This window comes from Salvelinus fontinalis, chromosome 18, assembly GCF_029448725.1.
Source record: "Salvelinus fontinalis isolate EN_2023a chromosome 18, ASM2944872v1, whole genome shotgun sequence".
In the NCBI taxonomy this organism is placed as follows: Eukaryota; Metazoa; Chordata; class Actinopteri; order Salmoniformes; family Salmonidae; genus Salvelinus; species Salvelinus fontinalis.
The window spans coordinates 50,076,191-50,102,826 of NC_074682.1; the positions used below are offsets into that span (position 1 = coordinate 50,076,191).

At 44.0% G+C, this 26,636-nt stretch overlaps 1 protein-coding gene across 7 annotated transcripts in view; it reads right to left on the reverse strand.

Annotated features, from left to right (window-relative positions):
* LOC129815701 (cadherin-22-like) overlaps positions 1-26,636 on the reverse strand; it is a 265,152-nt gene that overhangs the window by 17,251 nt on the left and 221,265 nt on the right. For all 7 annotated transcript variants that reach the window (XM_055869744.1, XM_055869742.1, XM_055869741.1 and 4 more), the window contains 2 exons: positions 18,756-18,873; positions 4,025-4,276 (listed from right to left, as the gene is read on the reverse strand). In XM_055869744.1, the coding sequence (XP_055725719.1) occupies positions 4,025-4,276; positions 18,756-18,873 (370 nt within the window). The remainder of the gene's footprint in view (positions 1-4,024; positions 4,277-18,755; positions 18,874-26,636) is intronic.

Below are 26,636 nucleotides of genomic sequence, written 5' to 3' on the forward strand. Positions count from 1 at the left end.
ATATGCCCATAAATGGTGGAAACATATATGCCCATATATGGTGGAAAGATACAGTATATGCCCATATATGGTACAAACATTTATGCCCATATATGTTTATATATGTTACATATATGTTGAAATATATAAGAATTGGCCGTTTTCATAAATGTGACATATGTTATTGAAATATATGATGTTCATTTATGGGATTTGGGATTTTAAAATATTTTAAATACAGTACCGGTCAAAAGTGTGGACACACCTACTCATTCCAGGGTTTTTCTTTATCTTTACTATGTTCTACATTGTAGAATAATAGTGAAAACATCAAAACTATGGAATAACACATATGGAATCATATAATAACCAAAAAGTGTTAAATCAAAATATATTTTTTATTTAAAATTCTTCAAAGTAGCCGCCCTTTGCCTTGATGACAGCTTTGCACACTCTTTGCATTCTCTCAACTAGCTTCAATGAGGTTTCAATTAATGCATTTCAATTAACAGGTGTGCCTTGTTAAAAGTTAATTTGTGGAATGTCTTTCCTTCTTAATGCATTTGCCATAACAAAGGGGTTGAATACTTATTGACTCAAGACATTTCAGCCTAACATTTTTTATTAATTTGTAAAAACATAATTCCACTGTGTAGGCGATTCACACAAAATCTAAATTGAATTAATTTTAAATTCAGGCTGTAACAAAACAAAATGTGGAAAAAGTCAAGGGGTGTAAATAATTTCTCAAGGCCCTTTATGTGTTTCAATATAGCACAATCTAAATGGAATAGTGTAAATACTCTATAGCACCACGAAAACCACAGTACCTTTTAACCAATGCTTTTTGTAGTGAAGCTTGTCTCCTTACGATTTGTACATAACCATAATGTGTTGGTTGAGGGCCAAAACGCTTTTAAAAACCACAATGAATAAAATATAAATGGCTTTTTAAGCTCACCAAGCTTAAGTTAACGGAGGCATAACTTTAACCGTACTCTCATTAAAACCACCCTAAAAAATAATAACCCTTCCCTGATTCAGGGACCCCGGGTGACCTAAGGTATTTCCCAAATGGACCCCCAATCCCAGTGCCCTGGTCAAAGGTAGTTCCCTATATGGGGACTAGGGTGCCATTTAGGGACCTAGTCCCGGCCTGTTCATCAATCATTCAAAACAAACAAGATGTGAAACATGTTAGTGAAGTAAGACGAGGGAACCGAAAATAAACTGACAACGATGTACACTGCGTTATTGCGTTTCAACCGCAGCCGAAAGAGTAACGTTTCGAGCAATATTGACGAGGCAAGCGACTCATTAAATGTTTAAACATGACAATCCAAAATCCTCTCTCGCCTAGCACTCCTGCTGAGAGTCGTGCATGTGAGTGCTAGTATCTGAGAACGTCTGGAAAGCTTTATCTATTTAAAGAGCGTTGTTCCAGGGGGACGTTAGGGCTGATGCAGCAATTCCCCCCCCCCCCTCCTCCTTCTAGGCCTCCCACTCTCTCCACTCAGCTCCCCCTACCTCCATATTCTGGGGAGCAGAGTGGTTTGATATCATTGAATTGTATACACTCTCCACTTGGACAAAACTTTCTCATGAAAGGGGGTTGAGTTTTCTGACTGCAACATCAGCAGTTACCCGTTTGAAGGAAAAATATGGAAAAGTAAAGATATGCATCACCTTTTTATGTAATCTGTCCTTGTTTTTCCAGCCTGTTCTACATGAGATGAGAAAAAAAGTAACCCTAAAAGATGGACTGTTCATCTAACAATGATAGTTGTGGTGGGGTGATACACTCAGTTGTAGTACTACTTGGTTTATCGTTCAGATAAGTGCCACACATTTGGATAAGCGGTGTTTGGTGGGATTACATCATGAATCAATTCAAATCAAATGTATTTATATAGCCCTTCGTACATCAGCTGATATCTCAAAGTGCTGTACAGAAACCCAGCCTAAAACCCCAAACAGCTAGAATGCAGGTGTAGAAGCACGATCTATCCTTGAACTGTCTATCCTTAGTCAAGCATAAGGAAATCTTGAAGGAAGGAAAAGGAAATGGTGACAATAAATGTAAAATAAATCATAGATGCATGCAATTCATGAATGAGGGATACAGCTATAGGGGTATATTGTTTGGTGGGATTGCGTCATGAACTGTCTACACTAAGACAAGGATAAGAAAATGAGGGATACATTGGTAGTGGTAGATTTGACTTTGGTCTTCTGGTCTCTATATTATTCACATTGTTTTGAATAATTCTCATATACTCATACAGTGCATTCGGAAGGTATTCAGACCCTTTCACTATTTACACATTATGTTACTGTACGTAAAACATTTCCCTCAATCTACAACACAATACCCTATAATGAAAAGTGAAAACAGGTTTTGAGACATTTTTTTCAACAGAAATACCTTACTTACATAAGTATTCAGACCCTTTGCTATGAGACTTGACATTGAGCTCAGGTGCATCTTGTTTCCATTAATCATCCTTGAGATGCTTCTACAAATTGGTAGGGTTCCACCAGTGGTAAATGAAATTGATTGGACATGATTTTGAAAGGCACACACCTGTCTATATAAGGTCCCACAGTTGACAGTGCATGTCAGAGCGGAAACCAAGCCCTGAGGTTGAAAGAATTGTCCGTAGAGCTCCGAGACAGGATTGTGTCGAGGCACAGATCTGGGGAAGGGTACCAAAACATTTATACATCATTGAAGATCCCCAAGAACACAGTGGCCACCATCGTTCTTAAATGGAAGAAGTTTGGAAACACCAAGACTCTTCCCAGAGCTGGCCACACGGCCAAACTGAGCAATTGGGGGAGAAGGGCCTTGGTCAGGGAGGTGACTAAGAACCTGATGGTCACTCTGACAGAGCTCCAGAGTTCCTCTGTGGAGATGGGAGAGCCTTCCAGAAGGACAACCATCTCTGCAGCACTCCACCAATCAGGTCTTTATGGTAAAGTGGCCAGACGGAAGCCGCAGGAGTGACTTCGGGACAAGTCTCTGAATGTCCTTGAGTGGCCCAGCCAGAGCCCAGACTTAAACCTGATCAAACATCTCTGGATAGACCTGAAAATAGCTGCGTAGCGATGCTCCCCATCCAACCTGACAGAGCTAGAAAGGATCTGCAGAGAAGAATGGGAGAAAATTCCCAAATACAGGTGCGCCAAGCTTGTAGCGTCATACCCAAGACTCAAGGCTGTAATCACTGCCAAAGGTGCTTCAACAAAGTACTGAGTAAATAGTTTGAATACTTACGTAAATAGGATATTTCCGTTTTTTATTTTGAATACAATTGCTACAATTTCTAAAAACCTGTTTATGCTTTGTCATTATAGGGTATTGTGTGTAGATTGATGAGAAGAAAAAAAATATTTAATCAATTTTAGAATGAGGCTGTAACGTAACAAAATGTGGGAAAAGTCAAGTGGTCTGAACTTTCTGAATGCACTGTATTTGTGATATACCTGTAGCAGAATTATCATATTTTACACCCATATACTATATACCTCTCTATTTGTCTGTTTTAAAACAAAAGCATTTTCTGTGTCCCTATAGACCCCCATCAGAATATCCAGAGCAGATGTCTTTCCTTTATCTAATGCCAGTTGTAAACATACTTTATCCCATACTTTATCCCACACTTTATCCCAACAAACAATCTGCATCCTTCAATTTGATCCTATGCCCAGCTTGTGTCTTTACAGTTGACTTATTCCAACAGAAGGGCCATCTCATTAATCAAATAGACAGAAATCTCAACAAGTGTGCAATTATGTTACCCCAAAAAGTGTACAAGCAGACCAACAGGTCATAGTGTTGTTTGTTTGTGCATTGTTTCTTTACATACATGCTGACTTCTTTAGGAGCTTAAACAGATGTTTTCAGACCTCTGTTCAAATAGAATTTGTTTCTTTCAAGAACCTTGAGCGTTTGATTGCCTAAAGTGCCAAATAGACTGGAATTTCACTTTTATAACTATTATGTTGGCAACCTCCATAAACAAGGGGTATGGTCGCTGCTTACCTATGAGTATGAGCATGCAGACCAGTAGAGCTATGAGGGCCCCGGGACTGAGTGAGGCGCTAATGACGTAGGCGGTGGCATTGCAGGACTGGATGGCGCCCTCCGGGTCGCAGCCACACACGTGGATGGTCAGGGTGCCCGTGGAGCTCAGAGCAGGAGGCCCGGTATCCACCACCAGGATAGGCAGCAGGTAGACGTTCTGCTCGCGGCGGTTGAAGCCCGAGCGCTGGGTCCGGATCCCTGCAGTGTTGTCTGGAACATGGAGATATAATATTATACAAGGGTAGCCTACGTCAAACATAGACCTTCATAACTATCTGCTCGTGGTGGTTAAAGCCTGAGCACTGGGTCTGCAGTGTTGTCTGGAACATGGAGATATAATATTATACAAGGGTAGCCTATGTCAAACATAGACCTTCATAACTATCTGCTCGTGGTGGTTGAAGCCTGAGCACTGGGTCTGCAGTGTTGTCTGGAACATGGAGATATAAAATTATACAAGGGTAGCCTACGTCAAACATAGACCTTCATAACTATCTGCTCGTGGTGGTTGAAGCCTGAGCACTGGGTCTGCAGTGTTGTCTGGAACATGGAGATATAATATTATACAAGGGTAGCCTACGTCAAACATAGACCTTCATAACTATCTGCTCGTGGTGGTTGAAGCCTGAGCACTGGGTCTGCAGTGTTGTCTGGAACATGGAGATATAATATTATACAAGGGTAGCCTACGTCAAACATAGACCTTCATAACTATCTGCTCGTGGTGGTTGAAGCCTGAGCACTGGGTCTGCAGTGTTGTCTGGAACATAGAGATATATGAGCTAATATAAGTGCCGGGATGATACCAGTATTTCATTACCAGTATTCCAGAGTCATATTTAGTTATTTTCCAAGCTATAGTACACAGTATTTTACATACAGGAGGTTTATAAATGACTAAAGAGTTGGTCTGCTTCGTGTAATATTGGGACGGAAACGCAAAATGGAATACATTTCAACTCTATATCTGACATGGTACAGGTGTCTTTTTTTAAAGCCCATAACCATGTGTGTTGGGTGTATACTTTGGTTTCAAAGTAGATTTGTTTAAGACTACCAATAATCACTCTGTGTGACCCTGATTTAGCCCACTGCCGTAAAATGTTATTTATATGGTCTGGAATTTCTCACAGACAGAGGAATCAATCAAGATATTTCAGTAGAGCCATGTGGAAACAAATAAATAAGTGCTACTTAATAAATACACTTGCCTCTGCTCAGGTAGACCATTTGGTCATATGGTTACTACCATTCATCATTTTTTATATATATTTTTTTATTTAACCTTTATTTAACTAGGCAAGTCAATTAAAAACAAATTCTTATTTACAATGACGGCCTACCGGGGAACAATGGGTTAACTGCCTTGTTCAGGGGCAGCACAACAGATCTTTACCTTGTCAGCTCAGGGATTTGATCCAGCAACATTTTGGTTACTGGCCCAACGCTCTAACTACCTGCCGCCGAACTGTTCATATTATCAATGAACAGTTCAGAAGGATTTACTTGTTCATGCATAGATGGGTTATACAGGCTAAATAGGCATTATTAGAAGTAAACACTCCCATTTTGCCAAAGATAGATACCTCAGATCATCAACTCTGAAATAATATTAGTATTTAAGGACATGGAGCAAAGGAATCACGTGTGTCAAGCCCATACACTTCAACCATGTCTTTTTAGAGTGAACACATGAATTGCTAGCTGCTGTCAGTGAGCATTCAATTTCAATTTAAGGGGTTTTATTGGCATGGGAAACACATGTTTACATTGCCAAAGCAAGTGAAATAGATAATAAACAAAAGTGAAATAAACATTAAACATTACACTCACAAAAGTTCCAAAAGAATAAAGGCATTTCAAATTTCATATTCTGTCTATATACAGTTTTGTAATGATGTGCAAATAGTTAAAGTACAAAAGGGAAAATAAATAAACATAAATATAGGTTGTATTTACAATGGTGTTTGTTCTTCACTGGTTGCTCTTTTCTTGTGGCAGCAGGTCACAAATCATTCTGCTGTGATGTCACGCTGTGGTATTTCACCCAATAGCTATGTGAGTTTGGATTTTGGATTGGATTTGTTTTTGATTTGAATTCTTTGTGTTTCTGTGTAATCTGAGGGAAATATGAATCTGTAATATGGTCATACATTTGTCAGGAGGTCAGGAAGTGCAGCTCAGTTTCCACCTCATTTTGTGCACAGTGTGCACATAGCCTGTCTTGTCTTGAGAGACAGGTCTGATTCATCACACATTCTTTCTAGTCAAATGAAACCAAGGGGAGAAAATGGGAGAACGTCATGATTTGAAATGGAACCTCACTGGTGCACAGCCTCTCGGGGAGACACATGTAACACTAAATGTATTTGTATGTTTTTATTTCACCTTTATTTAACCAAGCATACAGTAGCAGGCTTTGACAAATATAGTCAGAAAAGCTAGTGTGGATGGACTTGCATATAAGACACTGGGCAATCCATCACCGGAGACAGACATCACCATCATGGACTTAGCTACAGCACTGTCAGGAGGCAGACATCACTGTCATGGACGTAGCTACAGCACTGTCAGGAGACAGACATCACCATCATGGACTTAGCTACAGCACTGTCAGGACGCAGACATCACTGTCATGGACGTAGCTACAGCACTGTTACAGGCAGACATCACTGTTATGGACGTAGCTACAGCACTGTTACAGGCAGACATCACTGTCATGGACGTAGCTACAGCACTGTTACAGGCAGACATCACTGTTATGGACGTAGCTACAGCACTGTTACAGGCAGACATCACTGTTATGGACGTAGCTACAGCACTGTTACAGGCAGACATCACTGTTATGGACTTAGCTACAGCACTGTTACAGGCAGACATCACTGTTATGGACGTAGCTACAGCACTGTTACAGGCAGGCAGACATCACTGTCATGGACGTAGCTACAGCACTGTTACAGGCAGACATCACTGTTATGGACGTAGCTACAGCACTGTTACAGGCAGACATCACTGTTATGGACGTAGCTACAGCACTGTTACAGGCAGACATCACTGTTATGGACGTAGCTACAGCACTGTTACAGGCAGACATCACTGTTATGGACGTAGCTACAGCACTGTTACAGGCAGACATCACTGTTATGGACGTAGCTACATCACTGTTACAGGCAGGCAGACATCACTGTTATGGACGTAGCTACAGCACTGTTACAGGCAGGCAGACATCACTGTCATGGACGTAGCTACAGCACTGTTACAGGCAGGCAGACATCACTGTTATGGACGTAGCTACAGCACTGTTACAGGCAGGCAGACATCACTGTCATGGACGTAGCTACAGCACTGTTACAGGCAGACATCACTGTCATGGACGTAGCTACAGCACTGTTACAGGCAGGCAAACATCACTGTCATGGACGTAGCTACAGCACTGTTACAGGCAGACATCACTGTCATGGACTTAGCTACAGCACTGTTACAGGCAGACATCACTGTTATGGACGTAGCTACAGCACTGTTACAGGCAGACATCACTGTCATGGACGTAGCTACAGCACTGTTACAGGCTGACATCACTGTCATGGACGTAGCTACAGCACTGTTACAGGCAGGCAGACATCACTGTCATGGACGTAGCTACAGCACTGTTACAGGCAGACATCACTGTCATGGACGTAGCTACAGCACTGTTACAGGCAGACATCACTGTCATGGACGTAGCTACAGCACTGTTACAGACAGGCAGACATCACTGTTATGGACGTAGCTACAGCACTGTTACAGACAGGCAGACATCACTGTCATGGACGTAGTTACAGCACTGTTACAGACAGGCAGACATCACTGTTATGGACGTAGCTACAGCACTGTTACAGGCAGGCAGACATCACTGTCATGGACGTAGCTACAGCACTGTTACAGGCAGACATCACTGTTATGGACGTAGCTACAGCACTGTTACAGGCAGACATCACTGTCATGGACGTAGTTACAGCACTGTTACAGACAGGCAGACATCACTGTTATGGACGTAGCTACAGCACTGTTACAGACAGACATCACTGTCATGGACGTAGCTACAGCACTGTTACAGGCAGACATCACTGTTATGGACGTAGCTACAGCACTGTTACAGGCAGACATCACTGTTATGGACGTAGCTACAGCACTGTTACAGGCAGACATCACTGTTATGGACGTAGCTACAGCACTGTTACAGGCAGGCAGACATCACTGTCATGGACGTAGCTACAGCACTGTTACAGGCAGGCAGACATCACTGTTATGGACGTAGCTACAGCACTGTTACAGGCAGACATCACTGTTATGGACTTAGCTACAGCACTGTTACAGGCAGACATCACTGTTATGGACGTAGCTACAGCACTGTTACAGGCAGGCAGACATCACTGTCATGGACGTAGCTACAGCACTGTTACAGGCAGACATCACTGTTATGGACGTAGCTACAGCACTGTTACAGGCAGACATCACTGTCATGGACGTAGCTACAGCACTGTTACAGGCAGACATCACTGTCATGGACGTAGCTACAGCACTGTTACAGGCAGACATCACTGTCATGGACGTAGCTACAGCACTGTTACAGGAAGGCAGACATCACTGTCATGGACGTAGCTACAGCACTGTTACAGGCAGACATCACTGTTACGGACGTAGCTACAGCACTGTTACAGGCAGACATCACTGTCATGGACGTAGCTACAGCACTGTTACAGACAGGCAGACATCACTGTTATGGACGTAGCTACAGCACTGTTACAGGCAGACATCACTGTCATGGACGTAGCTACAGCACTGTTACAGACAGGCAGACATCACTGTTATGGACGTAGCTACAGCACTGTTACAGACAGGCAGACATCACTGTTATGGACGTAGCTACAGCACTGTTACAGACAGGCAGACATCACTGTTATGGACGTAGCTACAGCACTGTTACAGGCAGACATCACTGTCATGGACGTAGCTACAGCACTGTTACAGGCAGGCAGACATCACTGTCATGGACGTAGCTACAGCACTGTTACAGGCAGACATCACTGTTATGGACGTAGCTACAGCACTGTTACAGGCTGACATCACTGTCATGGACGTAGCTACAGCACTGTTACAGGCAGGCAGACATCACTGTCATGGACGTAGCTACAGCACTGTTACAGGCAGGCAGACATCACTGTTATGGACGTAGCTACAGCACTGTTACAGGCAGACATCACTGTTATGGACGTAGCTACAGCACTGTTACAGGCAGGCAGACATCACTGTCATGGACGTAGCTACAGCACTGTTACAGGCAGGCAGACATCACTGTTATGGACGTAGCTACAGCACTGTTACAGACAGGCAGACATCACTGTTATGGACGTAGCTACAGCACTGTTACAGGCAGGCAGACATCACTGTCATGGACGTAGCTACAGCACTGTTACAGGCAGGCAGACATCACTGTCATGGACGTAGCTACAGCACTGTTACAGGCAGACATCACTGTTATGGACGTAGCTACAGCACTGTTACAGGCAGACATCACTGTCATGGACGTAGCTACAGCACTGTTACAGGCAGGCAGACATCACTGTTATGGACTTAGCTACAGCACTGTTACAGTTAGACATCACTGTTATGGACGTAGCTACAGCACTGTTACAGGCAGACATCACTGTCATGGACGTAGCTACAGCACTGTTACAGGCAGACATCACTGTTATGGACGTAGCTACAGCACTGTTACAGGCAGACATCACTGTCATGGACGTAGCTACAGCACTGTTACAGACAGGCAGACATCACTGTTATGGACGTAGCTACAGCACTGTTACAGGTAGGCAGATATCACTGTCATGGACGTAGCTACAGCACTGTTACAGGCAGACATCACTGTTATGGACGTAGCTACAGCACTGTTACAGGCAGACATCACTGTTATGGACGTAGCTACAGCACTGTTACAGGCAGGCAGACATCACTGTCATGGACGTAGCTACAGCACTGTTACAGGCAGGCATCACTGTCATGGACGTAGCTACAGCACTGTTACAGGCAGACATCACTGTTATGGACGTAGCTACAGCACTGTTACAGGCAGACATCACTGTCATGGACGTAGCTACAGCACTGTTACAGGCAGACATCACTGTCATGGACGTAGCTACAGCACTGTTACAGGCAGACATCACTGTTATGGACGTAGCTACAGCACTGTTACAGGCAGGCAGACATCACTGTCATGGACGTAGCTACAGCACTGTTACAGGCAGGCAGATATCACTGTTATGGACGTAGCTACAGCACTGTTAAGGGCAGACATCACTGTCATGGACGTAGCTACAGCACTGTTACAGGCAGGCAGACATCACTGTCATGGACGTAGCTACAGCACTGTTACAGGCAGGCAGACATCACTGTTATGGACGTAGCTACAGCACTGTTACAGGCAGACATCACTGTCATGGACGTAGCTACAGCACTGTTACAGACAGACATCACTGTTATGGACGTAGCTACAGCACTGTTACAGGCAGGCAGACATCACTGTCATGGACGTAGCTACAGCACTGTTACAGGCAGACATCACTGTTATGGACGTAGCTACAGCACTGTTACAGGCAGGCAGACATCACTGTCATGGACGTAGCTACAGCACTGTTATAGGCAGACATCACTGTCATGGACGTAGCTACAGCACTGTTACAGGCAGGCAGACATCACTGTCATGGACGTAGCTACAGCACTGTTACAGGCAGACATCACTGTCATGGACGTAGCTACAGCACTGTTACAGGCAGACATCAGTGTCATGGACGTAGCTACAGCACTGTTACAGGCAGACATCACTGTCATGGACGTAGCTACAGCACTGTTACAGGCAGGCAGACATCACTGTCATGGACGTAGCTACAGCACTGTTACAGGCAGGCAGACATCACTGTTATGGACGTAGTTACAGCACTGTTACAGGCAGGCAGACATCACTGTCATGGACGTAGCTACAGCACTGTTACAGGCAGACATCACTGTCATGGACGTAGCTACAGCACTGTTACAGGCAGACATCACTGTCATGGACGTAGCTACAGCACTGTTACAGGCAGACAGCACTGTTATGGACGTAGCTACAGCACTGTTACAGACAGGCAGACATCACTGTTATGGACGCAGCTACAGCACTGTTACAGGCAGGCAGACATCACTGTCATGGACGTAGCTACAGCACTGTTACAGGCAGACATCACTGTCATGGACGTAGCTACAGCACTGTTACAGGCAGACATCACTGTTATGGACGTAGCTACAGCACTGTTACAGGCAGACAGCACTGTTATGGACGTAGCTACAGCACTGTTACAGACAGGCAGACATCACTGTCATGGACGTAGCTACAGCACTGTTACAGGCAGACATCACTGTTATGGACGCAGCTACAGCACTGTTACAGGCAGGCAGACATCACTGTCATGGACGTAGCTACAGCACTGTTACAGGCAGACATCACTGTTATGGACGTAGCTACAGCACTGTTACAGGCAGGCAGACATCACTGTTATGGACGTAGCTACAGCACTGTTACAGGCAGACATCACTGTCATGGACGTAGCTACAGCACTGTTACAGGCAGGCAGACATCATTGTTATGGACGTAGCTACAGCACTGTTACAGGCAGACATCACTGTTATGGACGTAGCTACAGCACTGTTACAGGCAGACATCACTGTTATGGACGTAGCTACAGCACTGTTACAGGCAGGCAGACATCACTGTCATTGACGTAGCTACAGCACTGTTACAGGCAGACATCACTGTTATGGACGTAGCTACAGCACTGTTACAGGCAAGCAGACATCACTGTCATTGACGTAGCTACAGCACTGTTACAGGCAGACATCACTGTTATGGACGTAGCTACAGCACTGTTACAGGCAGGCAGACATCACTGTTATGGACGTAGCTACAGCACTGTTACAGGCAGGCAGACATCACTGTTATGGACGTAGCTACAGCACTGTTACAGGCAGACATCACTGTCATGGACGTAGCTACAGCACTGTTACAGGCAGGCAGACATCACTGTTATGGACTTAGCTACAGCACTGTTACAGGCAGACATCACTGTCATGGACGTAGCTACAGCACTGTTAAAGGCAGACATCACTGTTATGGACGTAGCTACAGCACTGTTACAGGCAGACATCACTGTTATGGACGTAGCTACAGCACTGTTACAGGCAGACATCACTGTCATGGACGTAGCTACAGCACTGTTACAGGCAGACATCACTGTTATGGACGTAGCTACAGCACTGTTACAGGTAGACATCACTGTTATGGACGTAGCTACAGCACTGTTACAGACAGGCAGACATCACTGTTATGGACGTAGCTACAGCACTGTTACAGGCAGGCAGACATCACTGTCATGGACGTAGCTACAGCACTGTTACAGGCAGGCAGACATCACTGTCATGGACGTAGCTACAGCACTGTTACAGGCAGACATCACTGTTATGGACGTAGCTACAGCACTGTTACAGGCAGACATCACTGTCATGGACGTAGCTACAGCACTGTTACAGGCAGGCAGACATCACTGTTATGGACTTAGCTACAGCACTGTTACAGTTAGACATCACTGTTATGGACGTAGCTACAGCACTGTTACAGGCAGACATCACTGTTATGGACGTAGCTACAGCACTGTTACAGGCAGACATCACTGTCATGGACGTAGCTACAGCACTGTTACAGGCAGACATCACTGTTATGGACGTAGCTACAGCACTGTTACAGGCAGACATCACTGTCATGGACGTAGCTACAGCACTGTTACAGACAGGCAGACATCACTGTTATGGACGTAGCTACAGCACTGTTACAGGCAGGCAGATATCACTGTCATGGACGTAGCTACAGCACTGTTACAGGCAGACATCACTGTTATGGACGTAGCTACAGCACTGTTACAGGCAGGCAGACATCACTGTCATGGACGTAGCTACAGCACTGTTACAGGCAGGCATCACTGTCATGGACGTAGCTACAGCACTGTTACAGGCAGACATCACTGTTATGGACGTAGCTACAGCACTGTTACAGGCAGACATCACTGTCATGGACGTAGCTACAGCACTGTTACAGGCAGACATCACTGTCATGGACGTAGCTACAGCACTGTTACAGGCAGACATCACTGTTATGGACGTAGCTACAGCACTGTTACAGGCAGGCAGACATCACTGTCATGGACGTAGCTACAGCACTGTTACAGGCAGGCAGACATCACTGTTATGGACGTAGCTACAGCACTGTTAAGGGCAGACATCACTGTTATGGACGTAGCTACAGCACTGTTACAGGCAGGCAGACATCACTGTCATGGACGTAGCTACAGCACTGTTACAGGCAGGCAGACATCACTGTTATGGACGTAGCTACAGCACTGTTACAGGCAGACATCACTGTCATGGACGTAGCTACAGCACTGTTACAGACAGACATCACTGTTATGGACGTAGCTACAGCACTGTTACAGGCAGGCAGACATCACTGTCATGGACGTAGCTACAGCACTGTTACAGGCAGACATCACTGTTATGGACGTAGCTACAGCACTGTTACAGGCAGGCAGACATCACTGTCATGGACGTAGCTACAGCACTGTTACAGGCAGGCAGACATCACTGTCATGGACGTAGCTACAGCACTGTTACAGGCAGGCAGACATCACTGTCATGGACGTAGCTACAGCACTGTTACAGGCAGACATCACTGTCATGGACGTAGCTACAGCACTGTTACAGGCAGACATCAGTGTCATGGACGTAGCTACAGCACTGTTACAGGCAGACATCACTGTCATGGACGTAGCTACAGCACTGTTACAGGCAGGCAGACATCACTGTCATGGACGTAGCTACAGCACTGTTACAGGCAGGCAGACATCACTGTTATGGACGTAGTTACAGCACTGTTACAGGCAGGCAGACATCACTGTCATGGACGTAGCTACAGCACTGTTACAGGCAGACATCACTGTCATGGACGTAGCTACAGCACTGTTACAGGCAGACATCACTGTCATGGACGTAGCTACAGCACTGTTACAGGCAGACAGCACTGTTATGGACGTAGCTACAGCACTGTTACAGACAGGCAGACATCACTGTTATGGACGCAGCTACAGCACTGTTACAGGCAGGCAGACATCACTGTCATGGACGTAGCTACAGCACTGTTACAGGCAGACATCACTGTCATGGACGTAGCTACAGCACTGTTACAGGCAGACATCACTGTTATGGACGTAGCTACAGCACTGTTACAGGCAGACAGCACTGTTATGGACGTAGCTACAGCACTGTTACAGACAGGCAGACATCACTGTTATGGACGCAGCTACAGCACTGTTACAGGCAGGCAGACATCACTGTCATGGACGTAGCTACAGCACTGTTACAGGCAGACATCACTGTTATGGACGTAGCTACAGCACTGTTACAGGCAGGCAGACATCACTGTTATGGACGTAGCTACAGCACTGTTACAGGCAGACATCACTGTCATGGACGTAGCTACAGCACTGTTACAGGCAGGCAGACATCACTGTTATGGACGTAGCTACAGCACTGTTACAGGCAGACATCACTGTTATGGACGTAGCTACAGCACTGTTACAGGCAGACATCACTGTTATGGACGTAGCTACAGCACTGTTACAGGCAGGCAGACATCACTGTCATTGACGTAGCTACAGCACTGTTACAGGCAGACATCACTGTTATGGACGTAGCTACAGCACTGTTACAGGCAAGCAGACATCACTGTCATTGACGTAGCTACAGCACTGTTACAGGCAGACATCACTGTTATGGACGTAGCTACAGCACTGTTACAGGCAGGCAGACATCACTGTTATGGACTTAGCTACAGCACTGTTACAGGCAGACATCACTGTCATGGACGTAGCTACAGCACTGTTACAGGCAGGCAGACATCACTGTTATGGACTTAGCTACAGCACTGTTACAGGCAGACATCACTGTTATGGACGTAGCTACAGCACTGTTACAGGCAGACATCACTGTCATGGACGTAGCTACAGCACTGTTAAAGGCAGACATCACTGTTATGGACGTAGCTACAGCACTGTTACAGGCAGACATCACTGTTATGGACGTAGCTACAGCACTGTTACAGGCAGACATCACTGTCATGGACGTAGCTACAGCACTGTTACAGGCAGACATCACTGTTATGGACGTAGCTACAGCACTGTTACAGGTAGACATCACTGTTATGGACGTAGCTACAGCACTGTTACAGGCAGACATCACTGTTATGGACGTAGCTACAGCACTGTTACAGACAGGCAGACATCACTGTTATGGACGTAGCTACAGCACTGTTACAGGCAGGCAGACATCACTGTCATGGACGTAGCTACAGCACTGTTACAGGCAGACATCACTGTTATGGACGTAGCTACAGCACTGTTACAGGCAGACATCACTGTTATGGACGTAGCTACAGCACTGTTACAGGCAGACATCACTGTCATGGACGTAGCTACAGCACTGTTACAGGCAGACATCACTGTTATGGACGTAGCTACAGCACTGTTACAGGCAGGCAGACATCACTTATGGACGTAGCTACAGCACTGTTACAGGCAGACATCACTGTTATGGAAGTAGCTACAGCACTGTTACAGGCAGGCAGACATCACTGTCATGGACGTAGCTACAGCACTGTTACAGGCAGACATCACTGTCATGGACGTAGCTACAGCACTGTTACAGGCAGACATCACTGTTTTGGACGTAGCTACAGCACTGTTACAGGCAGACATCACTGTTATGGACGTAGCTACAGCACTGTTACAGGCAGACATCACTGTTATGGACGTAGCTACAGCACTGTTACAGGCAGACATCACTGTTATGGACGTAGCTACAGCACTGTTACAGGCAGACATCACTGTCATGGACGTAGCTACAGCACTGTTACAGGCAGGCAGACATCACTGTCATGGACGTAGCTACAGCACTGTTACAGACAGACATCACTGTTATGGACGTAGCTACAGCACTGTTACAGGCAGGCAGACATCACTGTCATGGACGTAGCTACAGCACTGTTACAGGCAGACATCACTGTTATGGACGTAGCTACAGCACTGTTACAGGCAGGCAGACATCACTGTCATGGACGTAGCTACAGCACTGTTATAGGCAGACATCACTGTCATGGACGTAGCTACAGCACTGTTACAGGCAGACATCACAGTTATGGACTTAGCTACAGCACTGTTACAGGCAGACATCACTGTTATGGACGTAGCTACAGCACTGTTACAGGCAGGCAGACATCACTGTCATGGACGTAGCTACAGCACTGTTACAGGCAGGCAGACATCACTGTTATGGACTTAGCTACAGCACTGTTACAGGCAGACATCACTGTTATGGACGTAGCTACAGCACTGTTACAGGCAGGCAGACATCACTGTTATGGACGTAGCTACAGCACTGTTACAGGCAGGCAGACATCACTGTTATGGACGTAGCTACAGCACTGTTACAGGCAGACATCACTGTCATGGACGTAGCTACAGCACTGTTACAGGCAGGCAGACATCACTGTTATGGACGTAGCTACAGCACTGTTACAGGCAGGCAGACATCACTGTTATGGACGTAGCTACAGCACTGTTACAGGAAGGCAGACATCACTGTTATGGACGTAGCTACAGCACTGTTACAGGCAGACAGCACTGTTACAGACAGACAGTACACTCTTCCTATTATGGTAACTTTGCTGAGCATAATGTCTTTGATATTGTCCCTCTGACCTCTACTCAGCATCCTATTTCATAAGTGCATCTTTCTATCTGAAAAAGAGAAGGTGTGGACTGAAAAGTGATGCAGTGATTTTAGGCTCCATCATCGTTGGATTGTTTATTTCAGAAATTATATGATAACCATATAGCAGGTAATTACTTTTGAATTCCTTGTTAAAATGTTAATGAACTAATACTTTCATATTAATTACACTTTAGTTTCTTTGAGATTGACACAATAATTGTTTTGGACCATTTAGTACCAATGGTGTTGAATTCTTTGAGATAGGTACCAGAGCGTATTCATTAATAACATGCCAATACCACCTTAACTCATTCAAAATAAAGGAGAATTTCATTGCACTAATAGGTGCATTGACGAGTGCTGTGGAAACAGTCTGTATATTTGAATGTGTATTTTATGAGGCGACAGGAAAATGATTAAGCTAATTATGTGTGTTTTAATGGGGGGAAATATATACAGAACAGTTGTTGTTATTTATCATGTCATGTTCATTTACAGTAATCAGTTGAATAAATTAACAAAAAATGATAAGCTAAGACAAAACAAAACACACATCTTTCATTAGCTTCATAAATAATATTTACCTATGGGGAAAATGCAGTCAGTAAAATAAAGCAAGACGTGTCTCTATTTTTTGCGATAACTCCAGACCTTCAATGGCCAAGATTAGCTTTACAGATATCCAAACAAACAATGAGTATAACAGTTTTAGGGGATGAAATAAAAGAGAGTGTCTGTTTGTCCTGATGTATCAAGGCTCAGCGACAGAATGCAATGTGAAGCCGTGATGGTGGAGAGAGAAAGTGACAGATCCAATCTGACAGGTTGACAAACGTGTCCATGAAAACAGAAGTACAGTGGAAAACAAGAGAGATGGGAGGAGAAAGAAAAAGGTCTGAGTCACTGTGTGTCTATGTGTTAGAGCATACTTTTAAGCACTGAGTGTGTGTGTGTGTGTGTGTGTGTGTGTGTGTGTGTGTGTGTGTGTGTGTGTGTGTGTGTGTGTGTACAAGTGTGTGTGTGTACAAGTGTGTGTGTGTACAAGTGTATGTGTGTACAAGTGTGTGTTCGTGCATGTGTGTGTGTGTGTATGTTTGCTGCCAGCATACAGATTTTTCTGTGTGTATACATGTGTGATTGGTTCAAATAACCTGTGTCTATGTGCATGTGTTTGTCTGCCTGCATCTCTGCGTATATGTGAACGCGTGAGCCTGCCTTTCCCCATACTCAGGACCGTACTCAGGACCCCCTGCCCTGGCGCGTGACTGGGGTTACACCACACCACGCCGCAGCCTCCGTTGACATTTCCCTGGCTCACTCGCCTGACATTTTCACTGTGTCAGATCAATCTTGATTTAGCCACGTGTCACATTCACTTAGGTACACATCTCCAAAGAGGGATTTGCTTGCGAACATGTAATCCCTCTTGGCTACGTGGGTCAGTGTTTTGCAACAACAAAAAAGACGGAGGCAAAGTCACCACTCTGTATGGATGTCCTTATGTGGTGTTTTCTAATGCAGTGGCACGTTAAGCTAAACAGTGTGTCCATATACCAAATTCCCATGTGCCACGTGTTAGTGTAGCAACACAGTCATTTTATATTTCACAATATGTTAATGACCTTTTATGCTACACAGTTGGACCTATTCATTTGACAATACGGTACAGCCTACTCTAAAAGCATTCACTGATAGGCTCAAAGAGGCATGACACCAGGATGTACAGTATCATCCTTCAGAATACCCTTTAGAGTGACTCTGTAACAGCTGGAAGTCCTTTGATTTATGACTTCTGACCCCTTACCTTTGACATCCCACAGGGTGAAGTGGCGGTTGTTGGTGGCCTCCGGAGCCAGGGTGAAGGAGAAGCGTTGGCCCGACTGCGGCTCGTCCCTATCCACCACGCTGATGGTGTGAATAAGCTGCCAGAGAGGAAGGAAATCAAGATGCATGGAACACAAGCCACCATCCCACTCCCAACCATATTTTCACCTCAAGACAAGACAGCCCTGTAATGACAATTCATACTTCATTCTATTTCAGTGCGGCCAGCATCGAACCGCCGGTTGATAAATTAAAATCAGTGTGCCACAGACAGATGAGAGGAGTAGCACATTGAGGGAAACGTGGTGAACTTCTAAGAGTGGTTTACCAAATCAGCTGCAGTTATTGAATTAAGTGACTGTATAAAATAACAGGGGGAGGGGTTGGGATAAAAGGAACACTTCAGGTAATCCTCCTAAAATACAAAGTTCACTTTTGTCATTAAACGCTTGTCAAAAGACGCGTACAGTTCTGGGTTTATTTCACAAGTCTGTGACATCCAAATGAGAAATTAGAAGGCCAGGGACATTTCCTCAATGCAGAATCTCTTGAGCAGTTGTGTGGCTAATGTACAAACTGGAAGAGACTCTGTCCTTCTGTCACTCCTCCCAAAACGACAGAGTACACACAGCGAGAGAGCGAGAGAGAGAGAGAGTGAGAGGCAGAGCAGAGCAGGGGCATCCACACACAGAGAGAGAGATAGATAGATAGATAGATAGAGAGCAGGGCCATCCAGTCACACAGAGAGAGAGATAGATAGATAGAGAGCAGGGCCATCCAGTCACACAGAGAGAAAGAGATAGATAGAGAGCAGGGCCATCCAGTCACACAGAGAGAGATAGATAGATAGAGAGCAGGGCCATCCAGTCACACAGAGAGAGAGATAGATAGAGAGCAGGGCCATCCAGTCATACAGAGAGAGAGATAGATAGAGAGCAGGGCCATCCAGTCAGAGAGAGAGAGAGAGAGCAGGGGCATCCAGTCAGAGAGAGAGAGAGAGAGCAGGGGCATCCAGTCACACACAGAGAGAGAGAGGGAGAGAGAGGGGGGGAGAAAGAGCAGGGGCATCCAGTCACACACAGAGAGAGAGAGGGGGAGAGAGGGGGAGAGAGAGCAGGGGCACCCACTCACACACAGAGAGAGAGAGGGAGAGAGAGGGGGGGAGAAAGAGCAGGGGCATCCAGTCACACACAGAGAGAGAGAGGGAGAGAGAGCAGGGGCATCCACTCACACACAGAGAGAGAGAAGGAGAGAGAGGGGGAGAGAGAGCAGGGGCACCCACTCACACACAGAGAGAGAGAGGGAGAGAGAGGGGGGGAGAAAGAGCAGGGGCATCCAGTCACACACAGAGAGAGAAAGGGGGAGAGAGAGCAGGGGCATCCACTCACACACAGAGAGAGAGAGGGAGAGAGAGGGGGAGAGAGAGCAGGGGCATCCACTCACACAAGCATGCATCTCTCGACTCTCTCTTACACATGTACTGTACGCACGGACACATTTTTCTTTGTTACGGTTTGAGCTCCGAACGGACTTCACATAACAAATAACCCCAGTTCTAACCGTGACACTTTTCAAGGCTAAAGATTTGGAGAGTCGTAAAGTGTGGCTTTAAGTCCTGGAGAACATGATTCCCTTGTCTGGACTTGGTAACATTCTCTAGAAGATAGATCTTGTGGGGGGAAAAATCAAGGATTTATAAGCTGTTTTACTGTAATACATGTTGTCTCCTCTCTTTAAGATGATTGCGTGTTTTAGAAAATGTGAGACGTCAGTTGGGCAGTCTGACTTGCTCAGTGATGTAAAGTACTTAAGTAAAAATACTTTAAACTACTAATTAAGTCAGGTATTTTTTGCATCGGTAGTTTACTTTACTATTTATACTGTTGACAACTTTTACTTCACTACATTCCTAAAATACAATAATGATTTTAATTTTTACTCCATACATTTTCCCTGACACCCAAAAGTACTCATTTTGAAGGCTTAGCAGGACAGGAAAATTGTCAAATTCACACACTTATCAAGAGAACACCCGTGGTCCTCCCCACTGCCTCTGATCTGGCAGAATCACAAAACACAAATGCTTCATTTGTAAATCATGTCTAAGTAATGCCCCTGGCTATCTGGAAATAAATAAAAACTAGAAAATGGTGCCATATGGTTTGCTTAATATAAGAAATGATTTATACTTTTACATTTACTTTTAATACTTAAGTATTTTTTTAAAATTACATTTACTTTTGATAGCAAAGTATATTTAAAAGCAAACACTTTTAGACATTTACTCAAGTAGTATTTTACTGGGTGACTTTTACTTTTACTTGAGTCATTTTCTATTAAGCCATCTTTACTTTTACTCAAGTATGACAATTGGATACTTTTTCCACCACTGCTCTCGTGCTCTCTAAGATGAAACGTCTCGACATAAAAAGCCCTACTGTCAGGTACAATTCCATGTCTTTGAAGTGATAGACATATGGAACTGACCCTAAGTTCTGCACTGACCAAGCCATTCATTATTCTGCTTGAGTTCTGTGGGCAGAAGGGAACGTGTTACACTAGTAGGTCTATAGAGTATTTATGGACAAGCATTGTTCCGAACATTTACAATAACTCCTCAACCGCCAGGCTTTCATTTGGGAAGTTGTTATGCAAAGGTATATAGCAACTGTGTTATTATATATTTTTTTACCCAATACAGTATGAATACAGATTGTTTTGTAATACTTTGATTTTGTTTGGAGCTGTGGAAAATTGTGTAGGGACTGTGGACAAACTCTGTGTCATCTTTCCTTCAAGGCGACAAATATGTTAAGTTCTGTTCTACTTTTTGGAATTTGTCGAACGGAACAAGGCTTTGGTTTTCTGAACATAACGCGCAACCCAAATGGCGTTTTTTTGTGATAAAAGTAATATTTATCGAACAAAAAGAACATTTGTTGTGTAACTGGGAGTCTCGTGAGTGCAAACATCCGAAGATTATCTAAGTTAAGCGATTAATTTTATTGCTTTTCTGACTTTTGTGACCAAGCTAACCAAGCTAATATAAGGCTAACTGTTCTAGCATTGATTGCTACACTCACAAAAGCTTGGATTTCTTTCGCTGTAAAGTATATTTTCAAAATCTGACATGATAGGTGGATTAACAACAAGCTAAGTTGTGTTTTGGTATATTTCACTTGTGATTGCATGATTATAAATATTTTTAGTAATATATTTTAACCTGTTGGGGATGGGGGCGCTGTTTAGACTATTTATGCTAATTTGGGTAATTTTTGAAACGGCTTCCCACAAAATCATATGCATATTATTATTATTATTGGATAGAAAACAGTCTATAGTTTCTATAGGAGTTGAAATTTTGTCTCTAAGTGGAACAGAGCCCATTCTACAGCAATTTCCCTGACATGGATTCAGATTTCAGAAATGTTGGCCACTGTTCTGAAGTCAGTTAAAAGGGCACTGATTTTGCTATGACTATACGGACACTTCTTACGTCTTCCCCTGGATGCCTTTACGTGATGACGATTCCAATGGGGTCGATTGCGCGTTCACAGGCACTACAAATGAAAAAACCCTGTAGCTAGCAAGTCTTTTCTTGCTGCGTAACGCGCGTGGAGGACACCGACCCTCTCCTGTTCCAAGCGTTAGTTTAGCCTGTTATATTTCTCCGGTCATCTTTTCACTCGTTATAGGAGTTAAAAACATCATAAGGTAGTTAATTTAAAGCGTTTTATAGCAATTTATATCCGTTTAGTGCGATTTTGGGACATTTATTTCTTTAACGCTGTGAATAGGTGGGCACGCTTTCAGTTCATCCCGAACACAGTTGGCATTTCCACATGGCAAGAGGACAGCTTTCCACCAAAAGACGATTCCTCCCAAGAAAGGATCCTTTGCCCAAGATACTGATGGAAGAACAGCTCAAGGTAGGACATTTTTATTATGATAAATCGTGTTTCTGTCGAAACATTTTAGTGGCTTAGGACGCCATGTTTTTTGACGTAGCTTCGCTTGGCGCAAACTGTATTGAAAAGTAAGGATAAATTAAAAAATGTAATAACGCAATTGTATTAAGAATTAAATTGTCTATCAATCCCTGTCCACCCTATATTTTTTAGTCACGTTTATGAGTATTTATGTATAAGAGTAGATCACTGTCTAAGTGGCGCAAGGAAATTTTCTGACCAACTGAGCTACATTTCACATTGTCTAACCATGATTTTGGTGGCTAAATATAAACATTTTCGATCAAACTGTATATGCATGTTGTAATGTGATGTTACAGGAGTGTCATCGGAAGAATTCTGAGAAGGTTAGTGAAAAAATTAATATCTTTTGGCGATGTTGACTTTTATCGCTCACTTTGGCTAGAATCAATGCTGGGCTGCTATGTGCTATGTGCTATGCTAATATAACGATTTATTGTGTTTTCGCTGTAAGACACTTAGAAAATCTGAAATATTGTCTGTATTCACAGGATCTGTGTCTTTCGATTCGTGTATGCTGTGTATTTTTACGAAATGTTTGATGATTAGTAAGTAGGTAAACACGTTGCTCTATGTAGTTTTTCTAGTCCATTTGTGACGGTGGGTGCAATTGTAACCTATGCCATCTACCTGAAATATGCACTTTTTTCTAACAAAACCTATCCCATACCATAAATATGTTATCAGACTGTCATCTAATGAGTTTTTTTGTTGGTTAGGGGCTATAAATATCTTAGTTTAGCCGAATTGGTGATGGCTACTGGTGTTGGTGGACAAATAAAAGATGGTGGATTATGCTAATGTGTTTTTAGGTAATAGATGTACATCTTTACATATTGTGTCTTCCCTGTAAAACATTTTAAAAATCGGAAATGTTGACTGGATTCACAAGATCTGTGTCTTTCATTAGCTGTATTGGACTTTAATGTGTGAAAGTTAAATATTTTAAAAAAATATTTTTTTTGAATTTCGCGGCACTGGTTTTTCAGTGGGGGGGGGGGGGGGGTGTGCCGCTAGCGCCACGCTGATCCTAGACAGGTTAATCTGATACGTTTGGGAATTTTCTTCATCCTTTCAGGACCGGAACGAGGCTGTAGTTTTCTCAACATAACACGCAACCCAAATGGCGTTTTTTTGTTATAAAAGTAATATTTATCGAACAAAAATAACATTTATTGTGTAACTGGGTGTAACGGCTTTCTTCCTGGGGTGAAAGAGAGGACCAAAATGCAGCGTAGCCAGTGCTCAACATGTTTAATAAACAATAACCATGAACACTTAACAAATAACAAAATAACAAACCGTGAAAACCGAGACAGTCCTATCTGGTGCAGAACAAACACTGAGACAGGAAACAAACACCCACAAAACACCAGTGAAACCCTGGCTGCCTTAGTACGACTCTCAATCAGAGACAAACGATACACACCTGTCTCTAATTGAGAATCATACCAGGCCGAACACAAAACCCCACCTAGAAATAGAAAACATAGACTAACCCACCCAACTCACGCCCTGACCAACTAAAACAAATACATAACAAAGGAAAACAGGTCAGTAACGTGACACTGGGAGTCTCGTGAGTGCAAACATCCGAAGATTATCTAAGGTAAGCGATTCATTTTATTGCTTTTCTGACTTTCATGACCATGCTAATTTGGGGCTAGCTGTTGTAGCGTTGATTGCTACACTCACAAAAGCTTGGATTTCTTTCGCTGTAAAGTATATTTTCAAAATCTGACATGATAGGTGGATTAACAACAAGCTAAGCTGTGTTTTGGTATATTTCACTTCAGTCTGCATGATTATAAATATTTTTTTGTAATATTTTGCGCCCTGCGCAGAGAAGTTAAGTAGCCCTCCTGTTCTCCACTCATTACCTGTATTAACTGCACCTGTTCTCCACTCATTACCTGTATTAACTGCACCTGTTCTCCACTCATTACCTGTATTAACTGCACCTGTTCTCCACTCATTACCTGTATTAACTGCACCTGTTCTCCACTCATTACCTGTATTAACTGCACCTGTTCTCCACTCATTACCTGTATTAACTGCACCTGTTTGAACTCGTTACCTGTATAAAAGACACCTGTCCACACACTCAATCAAACAGACTTCAACCTCTCCACAATGGCCAAGACCAGAGAGCTGTGTAAGGACATCAGGAAAACAATTGTAGACCTGCACAAGGCTGGGATGGGCTACAGGACAATAGGCAAGCAGCTTGGTGAGAGGCAACAACTGTTGGCGCAATTATTAGAAAATGGAAGAAGTTCAAGATGACGGTCAATCACCCTCGGTCTAGGGCTCCATGCAAGATCTCACCTCGTGGGGCATCAATGATCATGAGGAAGGTGAAGGATCAGCCCAGAACTACACGGCAGGACCTGGTCAATGACCTGAACAGAGCTGGGACCACAGTCTCAAAGAAAACCATTAGTAACACACTACGCCGTCATGGATTAAAATCCTGCAGCGCACGCAAGGTCCCCCTGCTCAAGCCAGCGCATGTCCAGGCCCGTCTGAAGTTTGCCAATGACCATCTGGATGATCCAGTGGAGGAATGGGAGAAGGTCATGTGGTCTGATGAGACAAAAATAGAGCTTTTTGGTCTAAACTCCACTCGCCGTGTTTGGAGGAAGAAGAAGGATGAGTACAACCCCAAGAACACCATCCCAACCGTGAAGCATGGAGGTGGAAACATCATTCTTTGGGGATGCTTTTCTGCAAAGGGGACAGGACGACTGCACCGTATTGAGGGGAGGATGGATGGGGCCATGTATCGCGAGATCTTGACCAACAACCTCCTTCCCTCAGTAAGAGCATTGAAGATGGGTCGTGGCTGTGTCTTCCAGCATGACAACGACCCGAAACACACAGCCAGGGCAACTAAGGAGTGGCTCCGTAAGAAGCATCTCAAGGTCCTGGAGTGGCCTAGCCAGTCTCCAGACCTGAACCCAATAGAAAATCTTTGGAGGGAGCTGAAAGTCCGTATTGCCAAGCGACAGCCCCGAAACCTGAAGGATCTGGAGAAGGTCTGTATGGAGGAGTGGGCCAAAAACCCTGCTGCAGTGTGTGCAACCCTGGTCAAGAACTACAGGAAACGTAGGATCTCTGTAATTGCAAACAAAGGTTTCTGTACCAAATATTAAGTTCTGCTTTTCTGATGTATCAAATACTTATGTCATGCAGTAAAATGCAAATTAATTACTTAAAAATCATACAATGTGATTTTCTGGATTTTTGTTTTAGATTCCGTCTCTCACAGTTGAAGTGTACCTATGATACAAATTACAGACCTCTACATGCTTTGTAAGTAGGAAAACCTGCAAAATCGGCAGTGTATCAAATACTTGTTCTCCCCACTGTAAATACCAACCCTATCCCTGCACAACACTACATATAAATACCAACCCTATCCCTGCACACCACTACATATAAATACCAACCCTATCCCTGCACACCACTACATATAAATACCAACCCTATCCCTGCACAACACTACATATAAATACCAACCCTATCCCTGCTCAACACTACATATAAATACCAACCCTATCCCTGCACAACACTACATATAAATACCAACCCTATCCCTGCACAACACTACATATAAATACCAACCCTATCCCTGCTAGACACTACATATAAATACCAACCATATCCCTGCACAACACTACATATAAATACCAACCCTATCCCTGCACAACACTACATATAAATACCAACCATATCCCTGCACAACACTACATATGAATACCAACCATATCCCTGCACAACACTACATATAAATACCAACCCTATCCCTGCACAACACTACATATAAATACCAACCCTATCCCTGCACATCACTACATATAAATACCAAC